We start from the raw sequence: 21457 nt of genomic DNA on the forward strand, positions 1-21457 counted from the left end.
CCTTGCAAAGTGATGAAGGAACAAAGATGTGAAACCCTGTGGATACACTGTCTTTGAGGTATTTCCTCAGGAATACACAATGTTAGCACATGGAGTGTCCAAGCAGGGCGGGTCCTGGGCTAATACATTAGGAGGGATTAGTGAATTAGAGGGCACAGAGTTGCCAAAACAAGAGTCCCAGCTGTCACTGTCGGGCTCTCACTGGAGATCAGACAGCCCCTGGCAGGAGCAGGAGACAGAGCATTTGGGATTGTGGGAGGGGCTCAAGGATGCCCACCTTCCGCAGGGCAAGACACCTCAGCGAGCATCACCACGTGTCAGCGTGCATCAGCCTTAATGAGACTCAGCAGAGAAGGGTGACTAATTCCAAAGCAGCCCTTTATTCAAGAACATGGCTTCAGGTAGATTATTCAGGAGCACACAGCAGCTCCTTTGAATGCATTTACCGCCAAGCCCTCGGCTTTCCAAAGCGTCCCGTTGTGGCTGAGTGGTCAGATAATTCATGTGACACGGGCCCTGCTCCCCACTGGGTGAACTTGCAAGCACAAATGTCACCATTTGTGAGCATAATTTTTCCTCTTCATGTATGCCTCTGACATTTGCTTCCCACTTACCTTTCCTGCCAGTAACGTGCGGTCACAGCTGGTGGGAGAGAGCAGCGCTGAGGGGCCCGAAAAGGAAGGGACCACGAGGGGCTAAATGGGGCTGCTGGTGCCCAGAGGCAAATGCTGCTTCTCATCTCTCCAAGAGCTCCTCCCTGGTACCCAGCAGCTTAATTCAGAATAAACGCTTCAGGAACTCGCTGCTGTCAGGAGAGGAGGTGAATACTGTACCTGGACAACAGCAAGGCACCTGAGAGGCACCAGCAGCTCATCCCAGGCTCAGGGGGAACCCTACTGTTTTGGCCCATCTTCCCACAGCTCTTTGGGCAAAGGGGAGCTCTTTAGGCTCTTTCAGTCACGGGAATCAGGGAACCACAGGAATGAGGGAGCCGTGAGGTTCTGGGGGGTTGACAAAGCACGCCTCGCCTGTGACACGGGGCCTGCTGGAAGCCAAGGAACGTCCTTAGGACACAGCTCAGCCAGCACGGACAGCCCAGACAGACAGGCAGCACTTGCTCTGGGCTACCATGCAGTGAAATGTCACCAGCCACAGCTGGATGTCCTGCTGGAGTCTCTGCCTCTAACTGCAGCCTGGGAGGCCACAGGGAGTGGTCTGCAGTGCAAACTTCTCAGTAGTGTGCTGCATCCTGGCTCCACATGGGCAGACACATTCCATGGCATGTGACAAGTGCCACTGACCTGCTTTGGTCTTTGAGAAAACACTGGAGATCACTCTGGGGCTTTAGTCACAGAAGTCTGGAGGAGCAGGGGTGGTCCAGGCTCTAAACCAAGCAGAGAATATTTTTCCCCAGCCTCAGCAGCAGGTGAGAAGGTCTTTTCCCCTCCTGTTCTAGCACAGCATCACTGTAGATGCAAAACCTTCCCTGAGCCTTCCTTTTCCCCACAAACCCCACGTGTTCGCTGCCCCCAGGACCTCCCTGCAGTGACACCAGGACAGAACACCACACAGCCCAGCTCTTCCTTGGTTTGGTGTCCCTGCATTGCAACACTTCAGTCTGGCCTGCAAAGGGGAAGCTCTTTAAAAGGGTCGCTCTGTGCTCCTCTTTTTGGGAGAAGGAGATTGGGAGTGTGTGATCTGTGGCGTGACTCTGATGAGGAAAGCGTGGAGAGCCAAGCCAAGCGTGAGGAAAAGGAGCATTAGGAACCCCAGAGCCAAGGATTTTTCCAGCTGGGGCTGGGGCCCATCTACCCATGGGGAAAGGCAGGACAGAGGTGCTACCCAGTTGCCTCTTCAGGGGCATTTTGGACCTTGTCCTGTTGAGCTGCAGTGACACATCTGCTCTGCCCTCTTAGCCCAGAGGGCTTTGGACACCATCCACACTCCAGGTGTAACCTGGGAAGGGGAGACTTACCTGCTTAGAGGGTCTGCTCTGAGCTGCTGGGCAGGTACAGAGGAAATGGCATCCAGGACAGTCCTGAGAGCTCAGGTGGTTCCTCTTTGAGCCATGGCTTATGCTCTGCATTCAAAGTGCTGCTGGATCTCTTTTTCCTAGGAAAAAATCCTTCATAGTAACATTTTCCTGCAATGCCCCATGCAGGGTTCTGTAATTATATGACTTTTCTAAAGCACAGATCAGAAGCTGATGCACAGGACACTGTGACAACCTCAGTGGCTGTTTCCATTTCAGCAGTCAAAGACACAGCACCAGGAGCTGATCCTCAACAGCATCTCTGGAAGTTCAAGCTCCTGTTTCCCACAAACTCTATTGTATGCATAACACAGCACCCTTCAGGGAGAGCTGAGCATCCCTGCTGAACTGGGCTTCCCTGGCCTGGGGAAGTCTTCTGCCCCACCACAGTCTTCAGATCTTCCCCAGGAGGAGGCCCCAGGCCATTCTGCCCCATGGCATGGAGACAGTCTCAGTAAATCCCCTTATTTCTCATCTCTGTGGCTGAAGGAGGGAGCTCAACCTTTGCTGATCACACTGTTTCAGGCAACCACAGCACCCACCAGCACTTACAGCCCAGCCACTCTTGTCCAGGTGCATCCCCCTGCTTGCCAAAATGCCGTCACCTCTCCCACCATCTTCCCTGCTCCCACCTCCCCAGGGGGAAAAAAATAAGAGCAAAACACCAAAGAGCAACCCAAAACCCTCATCCATCCCCTCTGCAAGCCAGCAGGGGTTAATGTTGTCAGCCATGACGTCAGGATCCCAATTTGTCCGGAGAGTCCCCCTCCCCAACCACAAACTCTCTCTCTCTCCTCCCCTCCTCTTGTGACTTTGCAATGAGCAGCAAAACTCCACAGGAGCTGCGGCAACAGCACTAGGGAGACATCCAGCCCTCCCTCGGAGAGCAGCACTTTCCACAGACAGGGATTTATTTATTTTCTACACATGCATATATGCATTTATTTATTTGCTGGGTTGCATTTGCTTTCCCTTTTTTTTTTTTCCTTTTTAACCCTTTCACAAAAGCCCCAAACCTCTCAAGTGACGAGCCTGAGGTTCCCCTAAAATAAAATCACGGCATGGTGGGGCTGGGTCGCTTCCCCTTCCCCCTCGGAAAATAAAAGAGGAAGGGGGAGCAAATAGGTAAAATCCAGAATCAAACCATCTCGCCAGAAAACTCACACGTCCTCCCTCGCACACGCACACACACACACACACACACGCTCTTTCTCCTCCTCCTCCTCTCTGAAGGTGGGTAGCAGGAGCCATGCAACATCTGCAGAACCGGATGGCAAAAGAGCAGGAGGAAAAATAATCCAAGTGGAGTGCTCAGGGGACACTGAGTTGTGGGGGGTTTTTTTTCTTTTTTTTTTTTTCCTCTTTTTTTTTTTTTTTTTTTTTTCTTCTTCTTTTTCTTCTGCGTACCTGTGAGATTCGATTCCACGTTTTGCTGAGCCCATTTTGGGGCATTTTATTTTGCTTTCTCTTGGGATTTTCTCCATTGCCAGAGGATGTCTCTTGTTGAGAGGATGCTGAAAGGAAGAAGAAACGAATTCTTTGACTGGCACTGAAGGAGGGGGGGGATATTTTTCCCCCACATTTTTATTTTTTTTCCATTATTCTTTTTCTCTAGGAAATCATTAACTGGGGGGGGGGTTGGTTTCTTTTTTCCCTCCCCCCCTTTTTTTGGAGGGGGATTTCAGAAGATCCATCTTTCTTTCCCCTCCCCTCCAAAGATTTTTTTTTTCATCCTTCGTCTTTGTGGAAATGTGGACATTTCAGGCAGACAGATTGAGTGGAATTGTCTCTGCTTTAGCAGCTCTTTGTCTCGCCTGCTGTGCGCAAAGGTAAGGATTGCGATCCCAGGCTGCGGGGACAGGGGGGCTGACACAGGATTTGTTTGTGCTGTTCGGGGTTTTCTGTATGTGCGAAAGGGGAAGGGGTTCGTTCTTTCCCCAGATTGCTTCCCCTGCTGCCCGCTATTGTTATTTGCCGGTCCATGTCGTTTTCGGGGGAGGAGGAGGGATGCTCATCCATGAGATGCGGAGCACACTCTGCAGACCGAGCCCACCTCGCAGCCCACTTGCAGCGCGCTCCTGTGTGTGCGTGTGTGTGTGTGTGTGTGTGTGTGTGTGTGTGTGTGAGTGTGTGTGTGTGTGTGTGCGCGTTCCCCCCTTCCCCCGGACTCAGCCCGGGGGGAAATGGCCAAAGCGAAGCGTTTTCCTGGGAACATGGTGTCCGTGGGAGCGGCGGCAGCGCCGGGCACGGGGCTGGCTCTGCCGTGCCTGTGCCCGCACACACGCAGCGCACACGCAGCCCCACTCACGGCCGTGCCGGGCCGTGCCACGGCCCCGGCTCTGCGGTGCTCCGCAGGCGATGCCCACGGCCGCGGATTTACGGCATGCCATCCCTGCCCACCCATCCCCGCGTGTGCGCGTTCATCCGTGTGTGTGTCACTGCACAGGGCACGGCCACGCTCTCCCTGCTCTGCATGGCACCCTAAAACGCTGGCACCGAGCGCCCTGCGCGCTCCAGCTGCGGCTGTCCCTGCCGAGCGCCCCGAGCACCGCGAGTGGTGCAGGCAGCCAGAGGGGCAGGCACACGGCCAGCCTGGACACGGAGCGCACCTGTTTGCTCCCACACGGTGCTTATCCACTGCTTTCACACGCACACAGGAGTAGCGCTGCCTCCTCCTCCTCGCCCTCCCTCCTCGCACGGGCGGGCAGGTGGGTTTGTACCTCGGTGCTGACGCCGGGCGTGCAGCGAGGCTGCTGAGGAGCTGGGGATGGGCAGGTTACCGTGGCATTTCCTCGCCCAGCCCTGCACCCGGAGCAGCGCGTCCCCAAGGCGCACATGCAGGTCCCTGCACAGCCTTCGCAGGGCTGTGGGTGCCCAGATTTGTGTTCCCATAGTTATAAACACGCACATGCGCAGAGCAGCGCCCACCTTGCCCACACCATTCATGATGCGTGGTCCCAACTGTGTGTGGGGATGCACAGGCAGGAAATGTGTGCGGAGTGATGCCCACAGCAAACCCCCTGCCTTTGCATGTGTGTGTTCAGACCTGCTCATCACCTGAGAGTCACCTACAGTCTGCCTGTCTGGCCGTGCACGGCCCGGGCACAAAACACTCTCCCGTGTGCACATGCCTTCAGCTGCTCCCACACACCCAGCCAGCAGCACGGGGCGCATGTATGTAGATGCTGGGCTGCGAGTGTACGGGTATCTGTGCGAAGCACATGCCCACCCACACGGAATCAGGGACACGGCACTCCAGAATTCAGTTCACGGGCTGGATGTGCGCGCTCCCCGAGCGGATGCAGACCCACATTTGCCAGGAATAGCTCTGGCATGCAGCTGCTCGCCCACAGCTGGGCAAACGCACGACTTGCCTGTTCAGCAGGAGGAACGGGGCTTTTCAAAAGGAGCACTGAGAGGAAAAAGACCTTGCCTTTAACCATGATGCCAGTTTATTCCCTCACTAGGCCAGCTTGTAGTTGCCGAGGAGGAAAGACCTCTGTCATATCCCTCTTTCCACTCTGCAGGGCCCCTGGCACACTGGTTACTGTCTCTGCCTCAATTTCCCTGCCTGTATTAAAGGGGTAACACTGCTTCCTCAGTTTATACCTTGTAGGAAACTAAACAGAAGTGTCTAAATCCCTTGAGAAACACATAGTGTCCACATTATGAATATGGAAATCTATGAATATGGAAATCTATGTACCTGTAGGAATGGCTTCGAGAGAGGAACAAATGCTGGTGCACACTGTCAGTAACACACAGTGACAGTACATAAGCATGCTGCAAATCCTCACATACTGCAGGGAAATCCACAGGTGCAAGTGGACCTCACAAGCCCAGACACGGTGTTGTGAAGATGCCCACCTGTGTGCACCTCCCTGGCCTTTTCACAGCGGTTAAAACAATGCCATGAAGAGCTGTACCACGCTCAGGTGCATGCTCAGAAACAGAGCTCAGACACAGCACAAGTGCTCAGTGGTCTGTCCATGCAGCAGAGCTGGGCCTGGGAAGTGTGTGCTGTCTACATTTGCACATCCCTGTCCGGTTGAGAAATCCCTGCACACACACACTGCCAGACTGACGCCCCAGTGATCCTACATGCCTCCACCCACACCTCTGTGGAGAGCCTGGGCCCCTGGGAACCCAGGCTCAGGCACCCACGAATGCCCACTTCTGTGCTTCTGCATAAATTGTGTGCACAGCCCAGTGTCTCATCATGTCCCAGTGGAGCAAGGGCTGCACACACTGTCACCTCCAGTCACCTCCAGTCACCTCCAGTCCCTGACTGGGATGTGGTCACACACACAGGTCTGTGCACTTTCCTCAACTGCACCCTTGAGCTCCAGTGCTTCCATGTGCCTGCATGTCCATGTGCACAGGCAGGGGGTCTGTACATCCCCCATGCAGCGGGGACAGCACGTCGCCTGTCTGCCTGTCTGTCTGCCTGTGTGTGTGCAGACACACGGACATGTCAAGCCAAACCCCAGTGCCCAGCGAGGCACGGGGCTGGCTGGCAGAGGCAGTGCTTATGGTGCAGCTTTCCAGCTTGACTGGGATGGCTGTGGGAGGCGGTGTTGACAGGGAGACATGCTGTTGTGGTGGGTGACTGCAAAGAGCAGCGGTTGTCACCGGCAGGGTCTCTATTCTCATGCAAAGCAGGAGATGAGGGTGGCACAGAGGCTGGGTATTCAGGCAGAAAACCTATTTACCCCGCAGCACTGAATAGGTTCAATATTTTTAGCATCCCCTGCTTTCTGGTTTGCCACCTTCAGTTTCAGTTTGGCTCTTGGGCTGGTTTAGAGAGAGCTCCCTTCCTGCTGTAATGGCTGGATTGGTGTAAGGGAGGACGGCTGCCCCCCCTGTGTGCAATTTGAAGGGTTGGGAGGGAAAGGATTGCTGCTCTGGCACACAGAGGGAAAGATGGACTCTCCCTCCCTGTCTCTGCCTCTTGATCTGCGTTGCTAAGAAGTCACGGTGATGCTGAGTGACAGAAAGATCAGCCCTATGTTGAGGCTGTATGAAAAAAAGGAGTGTTGTTTTCTCCTTTACTTCAATAATATGAAGAAACACGTGCATGCAGTGAGAAGCAGAGGTTGCCCTGGGGGGTGTGATGGCACAGGGGGCCTGCTGGGGGGCACTTGTGCAGTGGGGACCTTGTGTAGTGAGGACCTCAGGGCAAGACAAGTCCGTGCTGTGCAGTGTGAGACCAGGAGCAAGAACCCAGCACGGCCAGGGCTTGTGTGCAGGCTGGGGGCTGAGAGCTGTGCCAAGGACAGAAAACACAAGTGAGAAAGAAAACAGGGAGGCTGTGCCCATGGCTGGGGTGTCTGTAGCACACAGGGGGGTTGTGGTGCCCCGGGGTGTGAAGGATGCTGCGGCGCTGCTGCCTGGCCAGGACCCCTGCCCAAGCGGCCAGTGGCACACGGGATGACAGAAACTCTCTTCTCTTGTCTTTCAGCCCATCCACTGGAAATATTTCTGTGGTGAAAGAGATTGTGGACAAACTGCTGAAGGGCTATGATGTCCGCCTCAGGCCTGACTTTGGAGGTATGGTGACGCTGCTTGCCGGGGGCAGAGCACGGGGGCTGTGGTGTGCCGGTGCTGCCAGCCTGGCTGCACACACCAACCTCGTGAAATGCTCCAACCCTCTCCTGTTTGCTTGCCCTCACGTCCTTCTTCCCTTCTCCCTCACATTTCTTTCTCACCTCCTGGTTTCCCTTCTCCTCTCACTGGCCCTTCTCCCTCCACCGTCACCATTTCTGCAGACAGGTGGGTTGTCCGTGGTGTGATCCTTCTGGGGTTCTTTTGCTGGGACAGATACACCCAGCTTTTCCTCTGCTCCAAGCTTTCCTCCATCACAGACAAGTCATCCCTCCTCCACTTCTGTTCCCCATGCCAGATATTTTGGCTCTTTTCTCTGTGGAGGGTTGGGGTGGTTGCTGGCAGGGCTGATGCATGGTCTGTGAGGCTGCCTCCTCGGCAACAATATGGGATAAAATATTCCCTGGGGAGCTGGTGGCTATTCAGTAGAAGGTGCAAGGATCTGCAGTTCCTCTCTTGTGTCCTATGATCGAAAAGGACAATGGCAGGTGCCTGGTAGAGATGAAACATGGAAAATCCTTGGGTACCGTTGTGCTCCTGGGCACAGCTGAGAGCCAGTTGAGGTTCATTTCTTGGAGAGGAGCAGGCAGTGGAGAAGCACAGCTGACTGCACAGGGAGGGGGATTTGGAGGACTTCAGCCTGCCAAGATTGGCTGTTTTATGTCTTTTCTTGGCCATGTTATTTCCTCCTCACGAGGAGCTGTGTGGGGTGGGGGATGTTCAGCCCGCAGGAGGACAGGTACAGATCGAGATGTCCCTCTCCAGATGACTGATGGGAAACAGATTCATGATTGTGTTCTCCAGGGGAAGGGAGGCCAGGGCCAATTACATGGTGATTCAAGGGAAGAGTGTTATCCCAAAAGGCCTGATCCTTGAGGATGGGAGCCGAGGAGTATCCTCCCTGATTTCATCAGGTTTTGAAGTCACCCCAGTGTACTGCAGTTTCCCATGACTGCATGAGAGAACCCATCTCACCCTGAAACCTCTGGTGTCCCTGCCCCTCACCCAAACCTTCCCCCACTCATTCACCACCCCTTTACCCCCACATCCACCATCCCCACCGCCCTTGCCTCCTTGTTCTGTCCTGGGGTGGGACAGGGGCTTTCAGGTGGCACCACTGGGTGCTGCTGGACCCTGGCCTCAGGGAGGGCTGTGGGGTGGGGATGATGCTCATCCCTCCAGAGTGCTCAGAAGCATCTGGGAGGTCACCTCAGTGCAGTGGGGAGTCACTTTGGAGGGGCTTGCAGCATTCTGCAAGGAAACAGGAGTTCCCCCGCTCCCCTCTCTCCTTTGAGCATGGGGTATGGACGGATTTGATTTAAAAGCTCTGCCTGGGAAACATGAAGTGTGTCCCTGTTACCTGACCGGCCCTGATCACAGAAATTGGTGCAGTCACATTTTATGAGGGGGAGAACTGCGGAGATGACATAAAACTGGAAGAAAACCATCTTTGTAAGGCGCGGAGATGATTATGATACAGTAAAACAGTAGGTGATCCGGCTCCGCAGAGGCACAGGGCAGAGGGGGAGCAGGGGCAGCCGTGGGGCTGGAGGTCCAGCAGCCCAGGCCCGTTTCAGATCCTGTCTGCCCTGATGCCAGGTCCCCAGGGCATCCAGCTGCCCCCCAGGACACGGACCAGCCCCTCCTTCAGCCCGGGCAGGGCTGCGGTGGCTCTGCTGACCCTGCCGGATCCGGGTGATGCTCAGCCTGGGCTCGGCAGCCACTGCGTCCTTCTGCACTACAGAATGGATGGGCTTGGGCAACCACCGTGTTTTATTTGATTTTACCCTGAATTCCCGAGGTACAAATTGCATTTCCCCTTGCTCGAGCGAAGAAATAGAAATACGACGATAACCCTCTTTCCTGTCATCACCTTGCTGCTGCCCTTCACCCTTTCTTGTCCTTCCCTTTGCTCATGAGTGCAGAGTCCTTGTGGGGAGCACCAGTGACTGTGCCTTTGGTGCTCGGTGTGCAGGAATGCCCAAGCTGTCAGCATGTCTGCTCCCCCTCAGGACAAGCTTATCTGGGCAAAATTGCCCCTGCAGTGTTTATATCTGGGCTGAGAAATGAACCTGGAAGATCATTGGCACTACAAGCCCAGGGGAAAGGGGTGCATGTTTCCTGGTACCACTGCTGTCCCCAGGGCTCAGCAGTTCCCTGAGATTTTGCACCAAACCCACTGCCAGGAGAAATCCGGTGGGATCGTGTCAGGATGTGTCTGACTCTGTGTGGCTTCCAGTTCATCCATGGTCCTACTGTGGACAGGGTGAAATTCCCCCCAGTACGTTGTGTGCAGCTGGAACAGCGATAGCACCTAAAGGAACAGCATGATTTGGAGTCAGGGTGGGTTTGGGGTGGATATTAAGGAAAGGTTTTTCCCCCAGAAGGTGGTTGGCACTGAACAGGCTCCCCAGGGTTTGGGCACAGCCCCAAGGCTGCCAGAGCTCCAGGAGCATTTGGACAACACTCTCAGGCACATGGTGGGATTCTTGGGTTGTCCTGTGTGGGACCAGGAGTTGGTCTCAATGATCCTTGTGGGTCCCTTCCAACTCAGGATATTCTATGATTCCATGGGAAAGGCACACTCTTTAATCCAGGGTAAAGCCCTGGAACCTGTGTGTTTATGTAGCCCTGGTACCTCTCAGGGCTGAACTCCAGTTCCACAGTGAGGACTGGGCTGTTCTCCAGGACACTGCCCTGTAGCTCACCTTGTGCTCCACCTGGACTGTCCTGCCACCCCTCCTCTGCCTTCCAGCTGGGCAAAATGGGTACAAGCCACCCACTTGTGTTCCTCTCCTGGGAAAACCCATCAAGGTGAGCTGTGAATGGCCAAGACAGCATCTCAGAGGGGTGGCAGGTCCTGCTTGGAGCCATGTGCCCTGGAGGATGTCACAGAGCTGTCTCAGGGCTGGCCCAGCAGTGACAGGGGACTGGACAGGCAGCTGCCTGCAGGAGTGGAGTGGGGCAAAGCAGCTGCCACTGAGCTGCCTGTGAGCCAGGCTAAGCTGCTCCAGAGAGCACCTCCACAAGGCAGAGCCTTCAGCCCTCTGAGGCTCAAGGATGAGGCCACTGGGGGCAGGAAGGTCAGAGCAGCCAGTGCTGGGCACCCCAGAGTTGTGGGCACAGAACAGTCCTTCCCAGACGGATTCCCACTGGAGAAATGCCATCCACAGAAGCAATAAACCAGGCAGCCCTCTCTTCCTCACTTCTCCACTCTTTCCCTGCTTGCTTTTCCCATGTTTTCCTCCTCCAGCAGCGTTGTTTCCTTCTTGTCATCCTCCTCCCACATCAGTGCCCAGTGGCAATCACCCTGCACTGTCCCTGTGGGCAGGGTGCCACCTCCACATCCTGGGGTGTGTCCTCTACACAACCGTGTAGAGCAGGAGGGATCTCTGGATGTGAAGGCACAGGAAGAGCCTGTTCCCATGTACCATTTGCACTCCCTGCACCTCAAGGGTGAGCTGGCATCTCACAGCCTGTCTGAAAGAGCCAGTGCTCCCATGGCACAGCAGCCCCAAGGCTGTCTGCCTCGTCCCAGCACCCCCACCCTTCCAAGGATGTGGTGCTTCCACGGCTCCAAACGCATCTCCCTGCTCCCCAGTCCTCTTTTTTTTTTGAGAGAGAGAAAGAGAACTCCGACTAATGCCAAAAGGAGGACAGGCCTGCTGGGGATTGCAGTTCACTTTTTAATTTTGAGATGCCTCGTTAGCTCTGGGCCGAGCTGAGTGGCTGAGAAGCATCAGCCACTCGCTCTCCTCCCTCTCCCCCACCCCCCTGGAAACCCATTAGGCCCACGAGCAGGTCGGCTCTCAGGGGTAGTGCCGTGGCAGAGAGTGCTCTGTGCTCACCTGGGGAGCTGGGCTGAACAGGGGGGACACAGAGGGGGAAAGCTGGAGCCGTGCAGGGCTGATGGAAAAATCTGGGAGCAACTCCTCTGGAAAGCCATCCTGGCACGGTGGAGGCAGCCCGGGGGTGAGTGAAGTGGAGGGGCTGGTGTTGGAGGGTCTCCAGGTACATCAGCCCTTGGGGAACAGGTGATAAACCTTCCATCCTGGGCAGCCCTGGACAGACCCCTCTCATGTCTCAGCCACAGTCCCTAATCCCTGGAGCAGCACGTTGGAGAGAGGTGGGACAGCGTCAGGGTGGGACATGGAGGGAGCACAGAGCCCACTTCTCATGGGCTGAGCACGGAGATGGCCTGGGACTGAAAGGGCAGAGCAGGTCTAAAGGGTCTGGCCAGGATGGTGACAGGGATCTGGAACTGCTTTGATGAGGGATTTTCAGGATAGGAGCAAGATCAGGCCAGGGCTCCAAGAGGGAAATCTCTGCCCTGCTACTGCAGGATCAGCAACAATGCAGAGTAAATGGTCTTTGGAACAGGACAAGGTATCTCACAGGGAGATCAAATCACAGGTGGGTGCCATCCAGCTGGCCCTGGCTTGAGGTATGGACAGTACAGGGGCAATTTGTACATCACAATAATTACACCACAGTAAGACCAGCAGGATGCTCACAATTTAGGACTGGATGGGCAGGGAATGCTGCAGATAATGTCTAGGAAGCATTGCAGGGCCATGGGAAGGGGAGAGAGGGAGCTTTCAGAGCAGCATGCTGGTTCTTGTAAGTGCTCTTAGGCACTCACTTTGAGAAGCATTAGTTCCATAGGAGAAAAAAAAAAAAAAAGAAAAGAAAAAAGGAAAAAGAAAGCAAAAGAAGACCATATTGCCCCAGGGTAGAGAAGGCAATGAAGGAATGGCAGGAAGATCCCAAATCAGCTCAGTGACTCAGCTGCTCTCTGCTGGTGCAACATTTCCAGCCCAAAACTTTGCAAGAGTTCCAAGCAGATGGCCCTTTACGGTTTTCCAGCATCATTTGCAGACCTTGGCTTCCCAGCTCTCATCACCCTTGCTCAGTCTCACCACTCTCCTGGCCATTCCAACCCCTCCTTAGCTGCAATATCTTGGCCTTCCTTCTTTCTGTCCCCTGCCCCTGCTGCTCTCAGCTCCTCTCTGCTCCATCACACCTCCTCCACCCTGTGGGAGACCCACCCTACCCCCATGTCCTGTTTGTTCCCCAGCATCCCTTCTTGAAAGGCCACTCCAAATTCAGTTGGACCTGGGGATGAAACCCTCAGCCTCTCCCTGCGTAACAGCATCCCTTGAAACCCAGAACTGTAAAAATAAACGATTGCTGATGCATAAAGTGTTGCAGTGAAGCATCATCAGTGGTTCAGGGGCTGGCAGGCAGAGTGGCCACGCCGGCTGGTACGGGGGCAGCAGGACACTGGGGGGGCCAAAACCTGCCCCACCAACCCTGTGTGCCCGGGAAACAGCTGGGCTTTATGGTCCTGTACTGGCAGGAATGGGAGTTTGGTTTCTTACCTAGTGAAGGCTGCTGGTATTGCACGTCCAAGGCTTCCCGAAAATGTCCCTGCTTCCCACTGCGTTCAGGGCTGTGCCTTTTCCATGCAGCTACCTTGCCTGGATCTTTGATGGGGAGGCTGGGAAGTTTTATGAAAAATGATTCAGAAATTTGAGAAATTTCTGCTGCAGGAGGACCAGGGTGTGGGGCTGGAAGAGGGTGCTGGTCCTGGGCTGCCTGTCCTGGGAACCACAGGAGCTGCAAACCTGCCTTTCTAGGGTTTAATTCTCAGCTCTCCAGCTCTCTTCCCCTCCTCTTCTGTGGCAAAAACGTTTAAACCTCAGAGCAGCCAGATTCAATTTCCCCTTTGCTTCTGAGATGCCTTGAGCCAACTCTTTTGGGGCAGGGAATTGAGACTTAGCAGGAAAGCTCTCATCCCACCAGGGACAGCCCTTTCCCTGCCTGCAGGAGGAATTGCCCAGAGCTGGACACACAGTTAACCTGAAATGCTGCACTTCACAGAGCTTGACTCCAGTGGAAAATATCACCCTTCCACCCTTGTGCCATGGCTGGGCAGAAGAGCAGCTCTGGATTTGAAAGCAGAGGGGCAATTATGGATCAGACTGGGGAAAGGAGTCAATTGAGGAAGGAGAGGCAGGAGCTGTCTGGAAAGTCTGTAAACCCCAGTGTCACTCAAGGCCAAAGGAAAGGTGGATATGCCACCAGGGCTGCCAGTAGTCCCACTTTACTTCCTGAAAAGAGAGCATTAAAAGAAGGATGTTCTTGGTCAGTCAAAGTGGCTGCAGCTGTGCAGCCCTCACTTCCCCCCAATTTCTGTGACTCCTGGCTCCAGACCATGGGTCACATCCTCTCTAGGGCTAATCCAGAAGGAAGATGACAACCTCCTGCTGTTGTGTCTTACTTCATTAACTGAAGTGGCAGGAAATGAAAGGATCCAGTCCTTCTTGGGACATATGTGGATGTTAACACATTGCCACATGATGGAATTTCTATTTTTTTCACTTTGCTCTTTTTATAGGGAATACATGCTGTGAAAAGGACTTTGAGGCTGTAAAGTCAGACAGGCAGGACTTCATAAAAGCCAGAATTAGGGTTTCTCCATGGATCTATATTTGGTGCCCTTGTGAGGGTTCATCAGGGGGCAAGGTCTGAGAGTCCCTTGCACCTGAGCACCCTCACAGAGCACACCAGAGATGCCATTTACACACGGAGCTGACCTGCCCCATTCCCTTCATTCAAGAAGGGGACAGGCTGGGGCACAGGGACCAAGGTCATGGCAGGTGACTGGGGCAGGCTGAGCCAGACTGGAGTGAGGTGGTTGTCTGATGCAAAGCCTGGGACTGAGCAGTCAAAGACCATCTTGGACTCGTGTTTTCTCGACAGCTCTGTGTTCAGACCTGCTCACAGCACAGACTCAGCTGTTTTTATAACTGTTCCAAGCACACCAGTACAGCATGGACATGTTCACACCTCCCCTCCAAGAGGTCAAAGGTTTCCCCTGCTGAGGGGTGCCCATTCCAAAGGTGATTTTCCAGGATACTGGGCAGCACTGTAGCCAGGCACTGCAGGTTTGGAGCACAGCTCCTACTGATTTCAGCCACAGCTGTGAGCATTCAGCCCCAGTGCCCCAAGAGAGAGACACACAGAGTTCACAGCTACCTGGGAGGTTTAGGTGGCTTGCACAGGAACCCCTGTACATGTCCAGTCCTGGAGAACAGAGCTCAGCCACATAAACATCTTTCCTTCCCTGGAGGCTTCCCCCTCACTCACTGCATGGCTCCCAGGGACCCCCCTGTCAGCACTGCCCTCCTGCCTCATCCCCAGAGCAAATCCATCCTCTGTCAAACAAGGAAAACTTCCATCCATTTTGTTTTCTTGTGACTTTATTTTTTTAATTTTTTTTTTGAGTGCAATGATATTTTAGAATATTAGACCTTCCTCCAGTGTGACTGAGCTTGTGAACCTCTGGCTGCATGTTGCACATATTTGTGCATTCACGTGTGGCCCCACTTACTCTCCTCCCTCAGAGACAGGAATCTCTGGCACAGAGCAGCAGAGGGACTTTTGGGTGGTGTTTTGCAGACAGCAGTGGAGTTCCCCTGAGCCTCAGCCCAGAGTCCAGCTGGTCTTGGGTTCCTGAGCAATCCCTGTGCCTGCCCTAGAGCTGTGCCTGGCAGTGCCAGGCGTTGTTTGTGGGATTTGGTATCCTGGATTTGGTATCCTTTCCCTGGAACACTGGAGGTGTCGGCTCCCGTGCTGGTGCCAAAGCCTGTGTCCCATAATTGCATCTGCTTGCCCTTCTCCTTCCTCCTCACCCTTGGCTGGTGCAGCCTCTGCCTGCAGCTCTGCTCAGGCCCTGACACAGCTGCTTTCCAGCACTGCTGCACTGGTCCCTGGCAGTGCACTGTGGCCAGCAAAGGGCTCTCAGATCTGTCTCTCTTAAAGGGGAGATGTCATCATCACTTTCACAAAGCGTTTATTCCAGTCATTTTGCCTCTACTCTAAGGCGTAGATTTTTTTTACAACAAAATGCAACGCACTCGAGTTACTGATCAGTAGAATAATTCCAATACCTCTTAATTAATTAACTGCCCAAAAGCAGATGGTTGTTTATAGTGAGTCTGGAGGATGTTTGCCACCTCACCTGGACCCATCTTCCTCCTGGACTAACATCTACATAACACTCACCATTTCTGAGATTATTCCTGCTGGCAAAGTTGCCTTCGAGGGACTGTCACTGAGAGCAAAATAGAAAAAGAGTGTAAAATGCATTAGTAGAAGTCCTTCTGATTACTCAAAATACATTCCAGAACCCTAGAGCTGTTCATCAGAGCAGCTTTACACACCTGCATTGTTCATTTCTTAAGACTCCCAGTATCCCAGCAAGGCAGAAAAATATTTTTAACCCATACAACACAAAATATAAAAGCCAAGGAATATGCTGTAGTTTTACTGCCACGTGAAGGAGACTCTCTGTGTTCATGTCACTTTTCTTACCTAAATCTGGTTGAAAGAAAAAAAAAAAATTGGAGGCTACTGCTGCATAAGCTGAAGGGATGTAAGGTGGTTCTTTGGTCTGTAAGATCCATTCTTGCAGAGAGCCCTTGGTGGAGGTTTTCAAGTGTCTCTTTATGTCTGGATATTTCATGCACTTGGTAAAGCATTACTGGAAACATGGAGAAGACAAAGGATGTGCTTAATGATGGCATAAGGTTCATTAAAGGCATTGACACCACACAAGTGAGAGACAGAGATGCTGGATGGTGGAGCTCCACAGCCTGAACAGATTGCTCAGATAAACAGGTATTGTGAGGATCCAGGGATGGGTCCTGTTCCCACTAAATGGAAGGCAGCAGAGCTCTTCTCAGCCAGCTCTTCCTCCCAGGATGTGGGAGCGCTGCTGTTTGCTTTGAGCAGGGTATGAATTTCAGGCTGGTTTGGGAAACACTGATCACGCAGTTCCTATAGGCTGTTTTTCTGGTTTTGGCATTTATCCTTGGTTCTATGTCAGAGCTAAAAACTCTTTTTCTTCTCTGATATTTCCCCCCTCTCCCCTTCCTGTGCTTTGCAGTCCTGCAGGAATTGTGCTGTTAAGTAATTGTGCTCTTATAGATGTCCCTGCTTGTGACAGGGTCGAGCCTCAGCCAAACCTACCGTGTCCAGAATTTCCCTCCCCAGACCCCAGGACCTCTTAGTTCAACTCTGGGATGGCTCCGAGTACAGTGTCAGTTGGAGAAGAGCCTCTGTAAAATTACATCTTGTTGTTCCATATTTATTCTCCCTCAGTGGTTTCCATGTCAGACTTGCTCAGTTTACCAGTCAAAACAAGATATTTCTACCTGCCAGCTCCGCCAGCTCAGCCTGGGCTCTGGAAATCAAGCTGTGCTCTCTCTGCTCTGGACATCATCACTGTCCAAAAAGGGCTCTCAAACCAGGGCTGAGCTGGGTGTGATGTTGATTATGCATGAATATAATTTGTTCTCGAGTGGGCTCTGTGTGACAGATAGCAGCAAGGCCCCTGTGCTCTACAAATGTTGACCAACAGATCTTCCCCACCCCCTGGGGGATGTTGGGCCACCACTGGGGCCGTGTCACAGCTCAGGGACACCAAGAGGGGGCAGCTCGTTGGGGATGAGAGTGAAAACCCACGGCAGCACCAGGAATGGCACTGGGGAGTTCTGCCTCCTGTTACTCTTATTAGTGAGAACAGACCTTCAACTCTGGCCCCTTGCTTGGTCAGCAAACCACGACCTTCCCTTTGACTGTGGTGCCCTGTGAAATCCCCCAGGGAAAAGGCAGATGAGCCCACTTTGTGCTGCAGAGAAATGCAGGGGTACAGCCATAGGAAAGGCTCTTAATTAATGAGCGCTGATTCTGTTCACAAATAGTTCCCCTTCTGGTGGATGGAGCAGGAGGGCATTCCTCCATATCCTTCCCAAAAAACCTGAAATTTTGCAGATTTGATCACTGGCTGAATATTTTTTAAGGTATGGTATGTGGCAGAGAATATATTCGCTGTGGATGAACGTGTCAAAGATGTCACAGCAGGAGAGGAGCCTGCCCAGGTTCTGGAGGGTCTCCAGGAAAGCCTAATCTCCTGCCCCCTGGAGAAGGGTCTCATCTTGGTAGGAAATTTTTGGAACTGAGCGAGAGGGTAGGCTATGGGCTGAATTCTTCTTCTTATCCTCCTTTCATAGCAAAAATAGAACATTCATCACAAGTTCCCCTACATGTTTTTCTTCCCTTTGCACAGTAGCAACTTGCTAGTGTTTGAAGAAAATAAAAATAAATTGGTGAGTACTCCAGTTAATAATGTGTGATTATTTTGTTGATGAGTTGCTGGAGATGAATATATACGTGAAAGCTCTGCAAGATCCACTGATCCTTGCATCCTGGGTGAAATCAATTATTGTGGGGAAGAAATGGCAGTTGGGTTTATGTCTTAATAAAGGGCTTCTCAGGTAAAATGCAAACCAAACTTTTGTCCTGCTGAATTTCCAGGACATTTTTGCAAATCAATCCTTACTGAAATAACGGAAACACTGGCACAGGGGTCAGTCTTTAAGAAGTGAACAACTTAGAAACTTGAATTCTTTTTCCTACTGAACTCTTGCAATTCTCGGTCATCACTGAATTTCATGAGATTTCTACTTTCTTCAGACTGTGGAGAAAGGGCAGAACAACCTGAACAAAGCACGTCCAAGAGCCTCAGAAAACTAAGGGATGAAAATTTATAATCCCATGTTTAACAGGGAGAGGCTCGTTTGTGCGTGTGCTTTGCTTCTCAGGAGTCCTAGTGCAGACTCATGATTTTAATGGGAATGTCATGATATTTTCAGGCCTGACTCACTCCATTTTTTCACTCCTCGCCCTGTAAATTGTCCTGATTGCCACTGAGCATAAGCCTTGGGCACTGTGCAGCCCCAAAACTCTGCTCTGAGCCCAGCCCGAGAGCCACGTGCCCTTCCCAGGGTAAGGAAAGGACTGAGTGTGTGTTGTGGGGAGGTGATGATGGGAGGCACTGACAAAGGTTCTAACAGAAGGCTTTATTGGGAAGGATAAACTGGACACTGGGAACAAACAAACAAACAAAAAGTATCTCCAGAAAGGACTTGAGAGAAGTAACAAGAACAGAGTGACCTTCTCTCCCTTGGAGACCCCAGCCACTGACTTTGCACTGGGCTGGGGGATGAAGCACCATGTCCAGCACACTCAGAGAATCCTCCCGTGGAGGGGTGGCCACAGCAGGGCTGTCCCCTGCTGCTCTCTGATGGCCCAGCCCTCAGTTCAATATTTGTGCAAGTTTAGCACGTCACAACCTGGCCATTTTGTTTCTTTTGGTGGTTTTTTTTCCCTCATGCTGGGCATGTCCAACTGGATTCAATCCAGGAATTACATGCTGTGGTATCCTTTAAAGACAAGAGTCTGTAAACAGTGATGAGGAGGTGTGACTAATTCATAAAAAATTGAAAAAACACGGGAGGGGGGAGGGAAAACACCTTGTTGTTGTCACTTTGATAAAAATGACAAGTCCAGATATTTTGTTGTTGTTAGAAATACTTCCAAGACAGGGTAATGGATTTGATATGAACAGAGGAGCTTGCGTTAACCCATCCAAATTAATTTGGTTCAGCTCATTTTCAGCCAAGGGGATTAGATGGCTCAGGATCTGGGAGAGTGTTTTCCCAGACAGGTCCCGTACTGGATATTGTGGCATCAGACCTTTGTGCCCCTGGTGGGCAGGTGAGAAGTGAGACCAACCAATGGGCACCAGGGGAGGCATTTCCACAGCTGCCAGCTGGTGTGCAGGGAAAATTGCTAAATGGGCTCACCTGGGGGACACTCCAACAGCCCCAGGTGAGGGGGGTGGAGGGGGGAGCCCGGTGGTTGGATGCTGGGGGATGAGATGGGAGGGGATGTCTCCTATATAGCAGCCCCACCCTTGCCCTTGGGGGCTGTTTGGCTGTGAGGAGGATGGATGGTGCTGTGGTTTCTCAGGTAGGTTGCTGCTCTCCTGAGCTGCTGCCGGGGGTGTTGGGGGTTTCCAGCACTTGGGGTTCCTCCCTGACCCACCTTAAAAATCTGCATGCATTTGTGGATATTGTGGCACCAGAACTCGTACAGGAGCTGAGTGTTTTTCGTTGTAAAGGGTGTTGGTGAGTCCTGGGGGGTTGGTCTGAGCTGGGAGCTGGAGGTGGGGCAGGAGGGGACAGCTGCCTGCACAAAGGCTTGTGGTGAGTGTGGCTGTCGGGACATGGTTAAATACCCTGTGAATGTTTAACTGTGGGGGATTCAAGGCGCTTTGTGTGCAATCCTTCCTGAAGGGCTACCCCTTTTCAAAAGCAAGGTAAGAGGGCTGGGAAGTGAGGAGAGACAGCGTGCCAAAGGCTTCTGAGCCTGCCCCAGCTGCAGGAGAGTGGCAGCTCTGGGAGTGCAAAGTGCCCTGGCTGGATATGAGAGATGGACCAAAGGTGAGCTCTGAGAGCCTGAGTGAAAGCAGAGAGGACTGGACTATTCCTGAGCCCAGCACAGCTCCCCAGGCAGGCAGAGCTGTGCCCCCCAGCTGCAGAGCCCACAGGGAGATGCAGTTGCCTGCCAGGATCCTGACAGAGGTAGGAGGGAAGTCTTCTCAGGTGGAGCAATGTGGGGGTGGCTGCTCAGCGTGGGTCTGATGCTTCACGTTGCTGCTGGGGAGGAGATGCCTGGCTTGTGTTGGTTTATGATATGCACTTGCTCAGGAAGCCTTGCTGCCCTCCTGCTATTACTGTTGGGGGAGAGCAAGAGCTGAAGGGATCTGGGGTGCTCAGTGCCTCTGCTTTCCCAGGATTAGTCCAGTGCCAAGGCAGGGAAATGCAGTGTTTCCCAGTGCTGGCTCCTCAGAGAGGGCTGTAAAAGCAGAACACCAAGGCTTTTGGAGGACTATCATCATCATCACTTGAGGATGAAACAGCTTTAAAAATCCCTCTCCTGAATATTGACCTAGGCTTCTTCCAAGAACAGATGATGTTCTGAGTAGTCAGTAATTTTTCTTAGTGCTGGAAGCCCTGTGTGTGTGTACAGGTGCTTTGGTGTGCTGGGTGCACTGGCAGTACAGATGCTTTAAGGGTTGGTGTCTATTTTCTTGTTCCATTTTTAAGCCTGTACATTTGAGACCTTGTTTTTATTCAGCTTGGATAGCTGTCTACCAACATCTTTTAAAATCAACCTTGATTTAGCTTCTTCTGTAATCCTTCAATACCTCTGGGACAACCCTTACACTGTTTTTGCAGCCAGTTGATTGTTCTCTCTCACTTCCAAATTTCCATGGGATATTTGCAGTATCCCACTCTAATACCTACTAATCCATTAAAAATACCCATGAGATAGATTAGGTAATCCACTGTGCCTCACAGATTGTGCTCCTTAACTCTCTGCTTTCCCTGGAACAGCCACAGAGCGGGTGCTCCATCTGCCCTGGGAAAGCATTGTTCCTCCAGGAGGATCCCTCAGCCCCGGCTCAGGAGCAGGCACAGCTTGATGGAGAAAATTCCATGTGACTGTTGGGATCTCCGGGGACAGCTTCATGTGACAGCAGGCTGGAGCTGTGGCTGTGCTGTCCAGGCTGACCTGAGTGTTTGCAGGGACCCCACAGGACAGCAGTGCTGGCAGGAAGGGGGGTCAGTTCTGCCTGCTCTGCACGTGCCGTGTCTCTCGGCTCCTCGCTGAAGGACTGGCCTCGTGGCTGGCTTGAAGAAAAGCCTCTTACTGAAACCTTGATTTGTTCAGTGGCTGGATACCCTGAAAGCCCACTGAAGAACCAACCACTACTGTGGTTGTACCCTCTCTTAGATGTTCTGTTCAACACATGCTGTCTTTGATATCACCACCTTGGTGAGAGCTCGCTCCAACTTTGTGTTTTTTCTTGGGAAGTCCCCAGCATTCCACCTTCTTAAATGAATA

The 21457-nt window shown here is 52.7% G+C and overlaps 1 protein-coding gene across 2 annotated transcripts in view; it reads left to right on the plus strand.

Moving 5' to 3' along the window:
• Positions 1–2910: 2910 nt before the first annotated feature.
• Positions 2911–21457, plus strand: part of LOC126637336 (gamma-aminobutyric acid receptor subunit beta-4) — a 68117-nt gene continuing 49570 nt past the window's right edge. The window contains exons 1-2 of one of the 2 annotated variants that reach the window (XM_050310515.1): positions 2911–3861; positions 7494–7582. In XM_050310515.1, the coding sequence (XP_050166472.1) occupies positions 3782–3861; positions 7494–7582 (169 nt within the window). In that variant the 5' untranslated portion in view covers positions 2911–3781. The remainder of the gene's footprint in view (positions 3862–7493; positions 7583–21457) is intronic. The other variant, XM_050310514.1, reaches the window with a different exon arrangement.

This window comes from Myiozetetes cayanensis, unplaced genomic scaffold, assembly GCF_022539395.1.
Source record: "Myiozetetes cayanensis isolate MyiCay16 unplaced genomic scaffold, myiCay2020 scf15, whole genome shotgun sequence".
Lineage (NCBI taxonomy): Eukaryota > Metazoa > Chordata > Aves > Passeriformes > Tyrannidae > Myiozetetes > Myiozetetes cayanensis.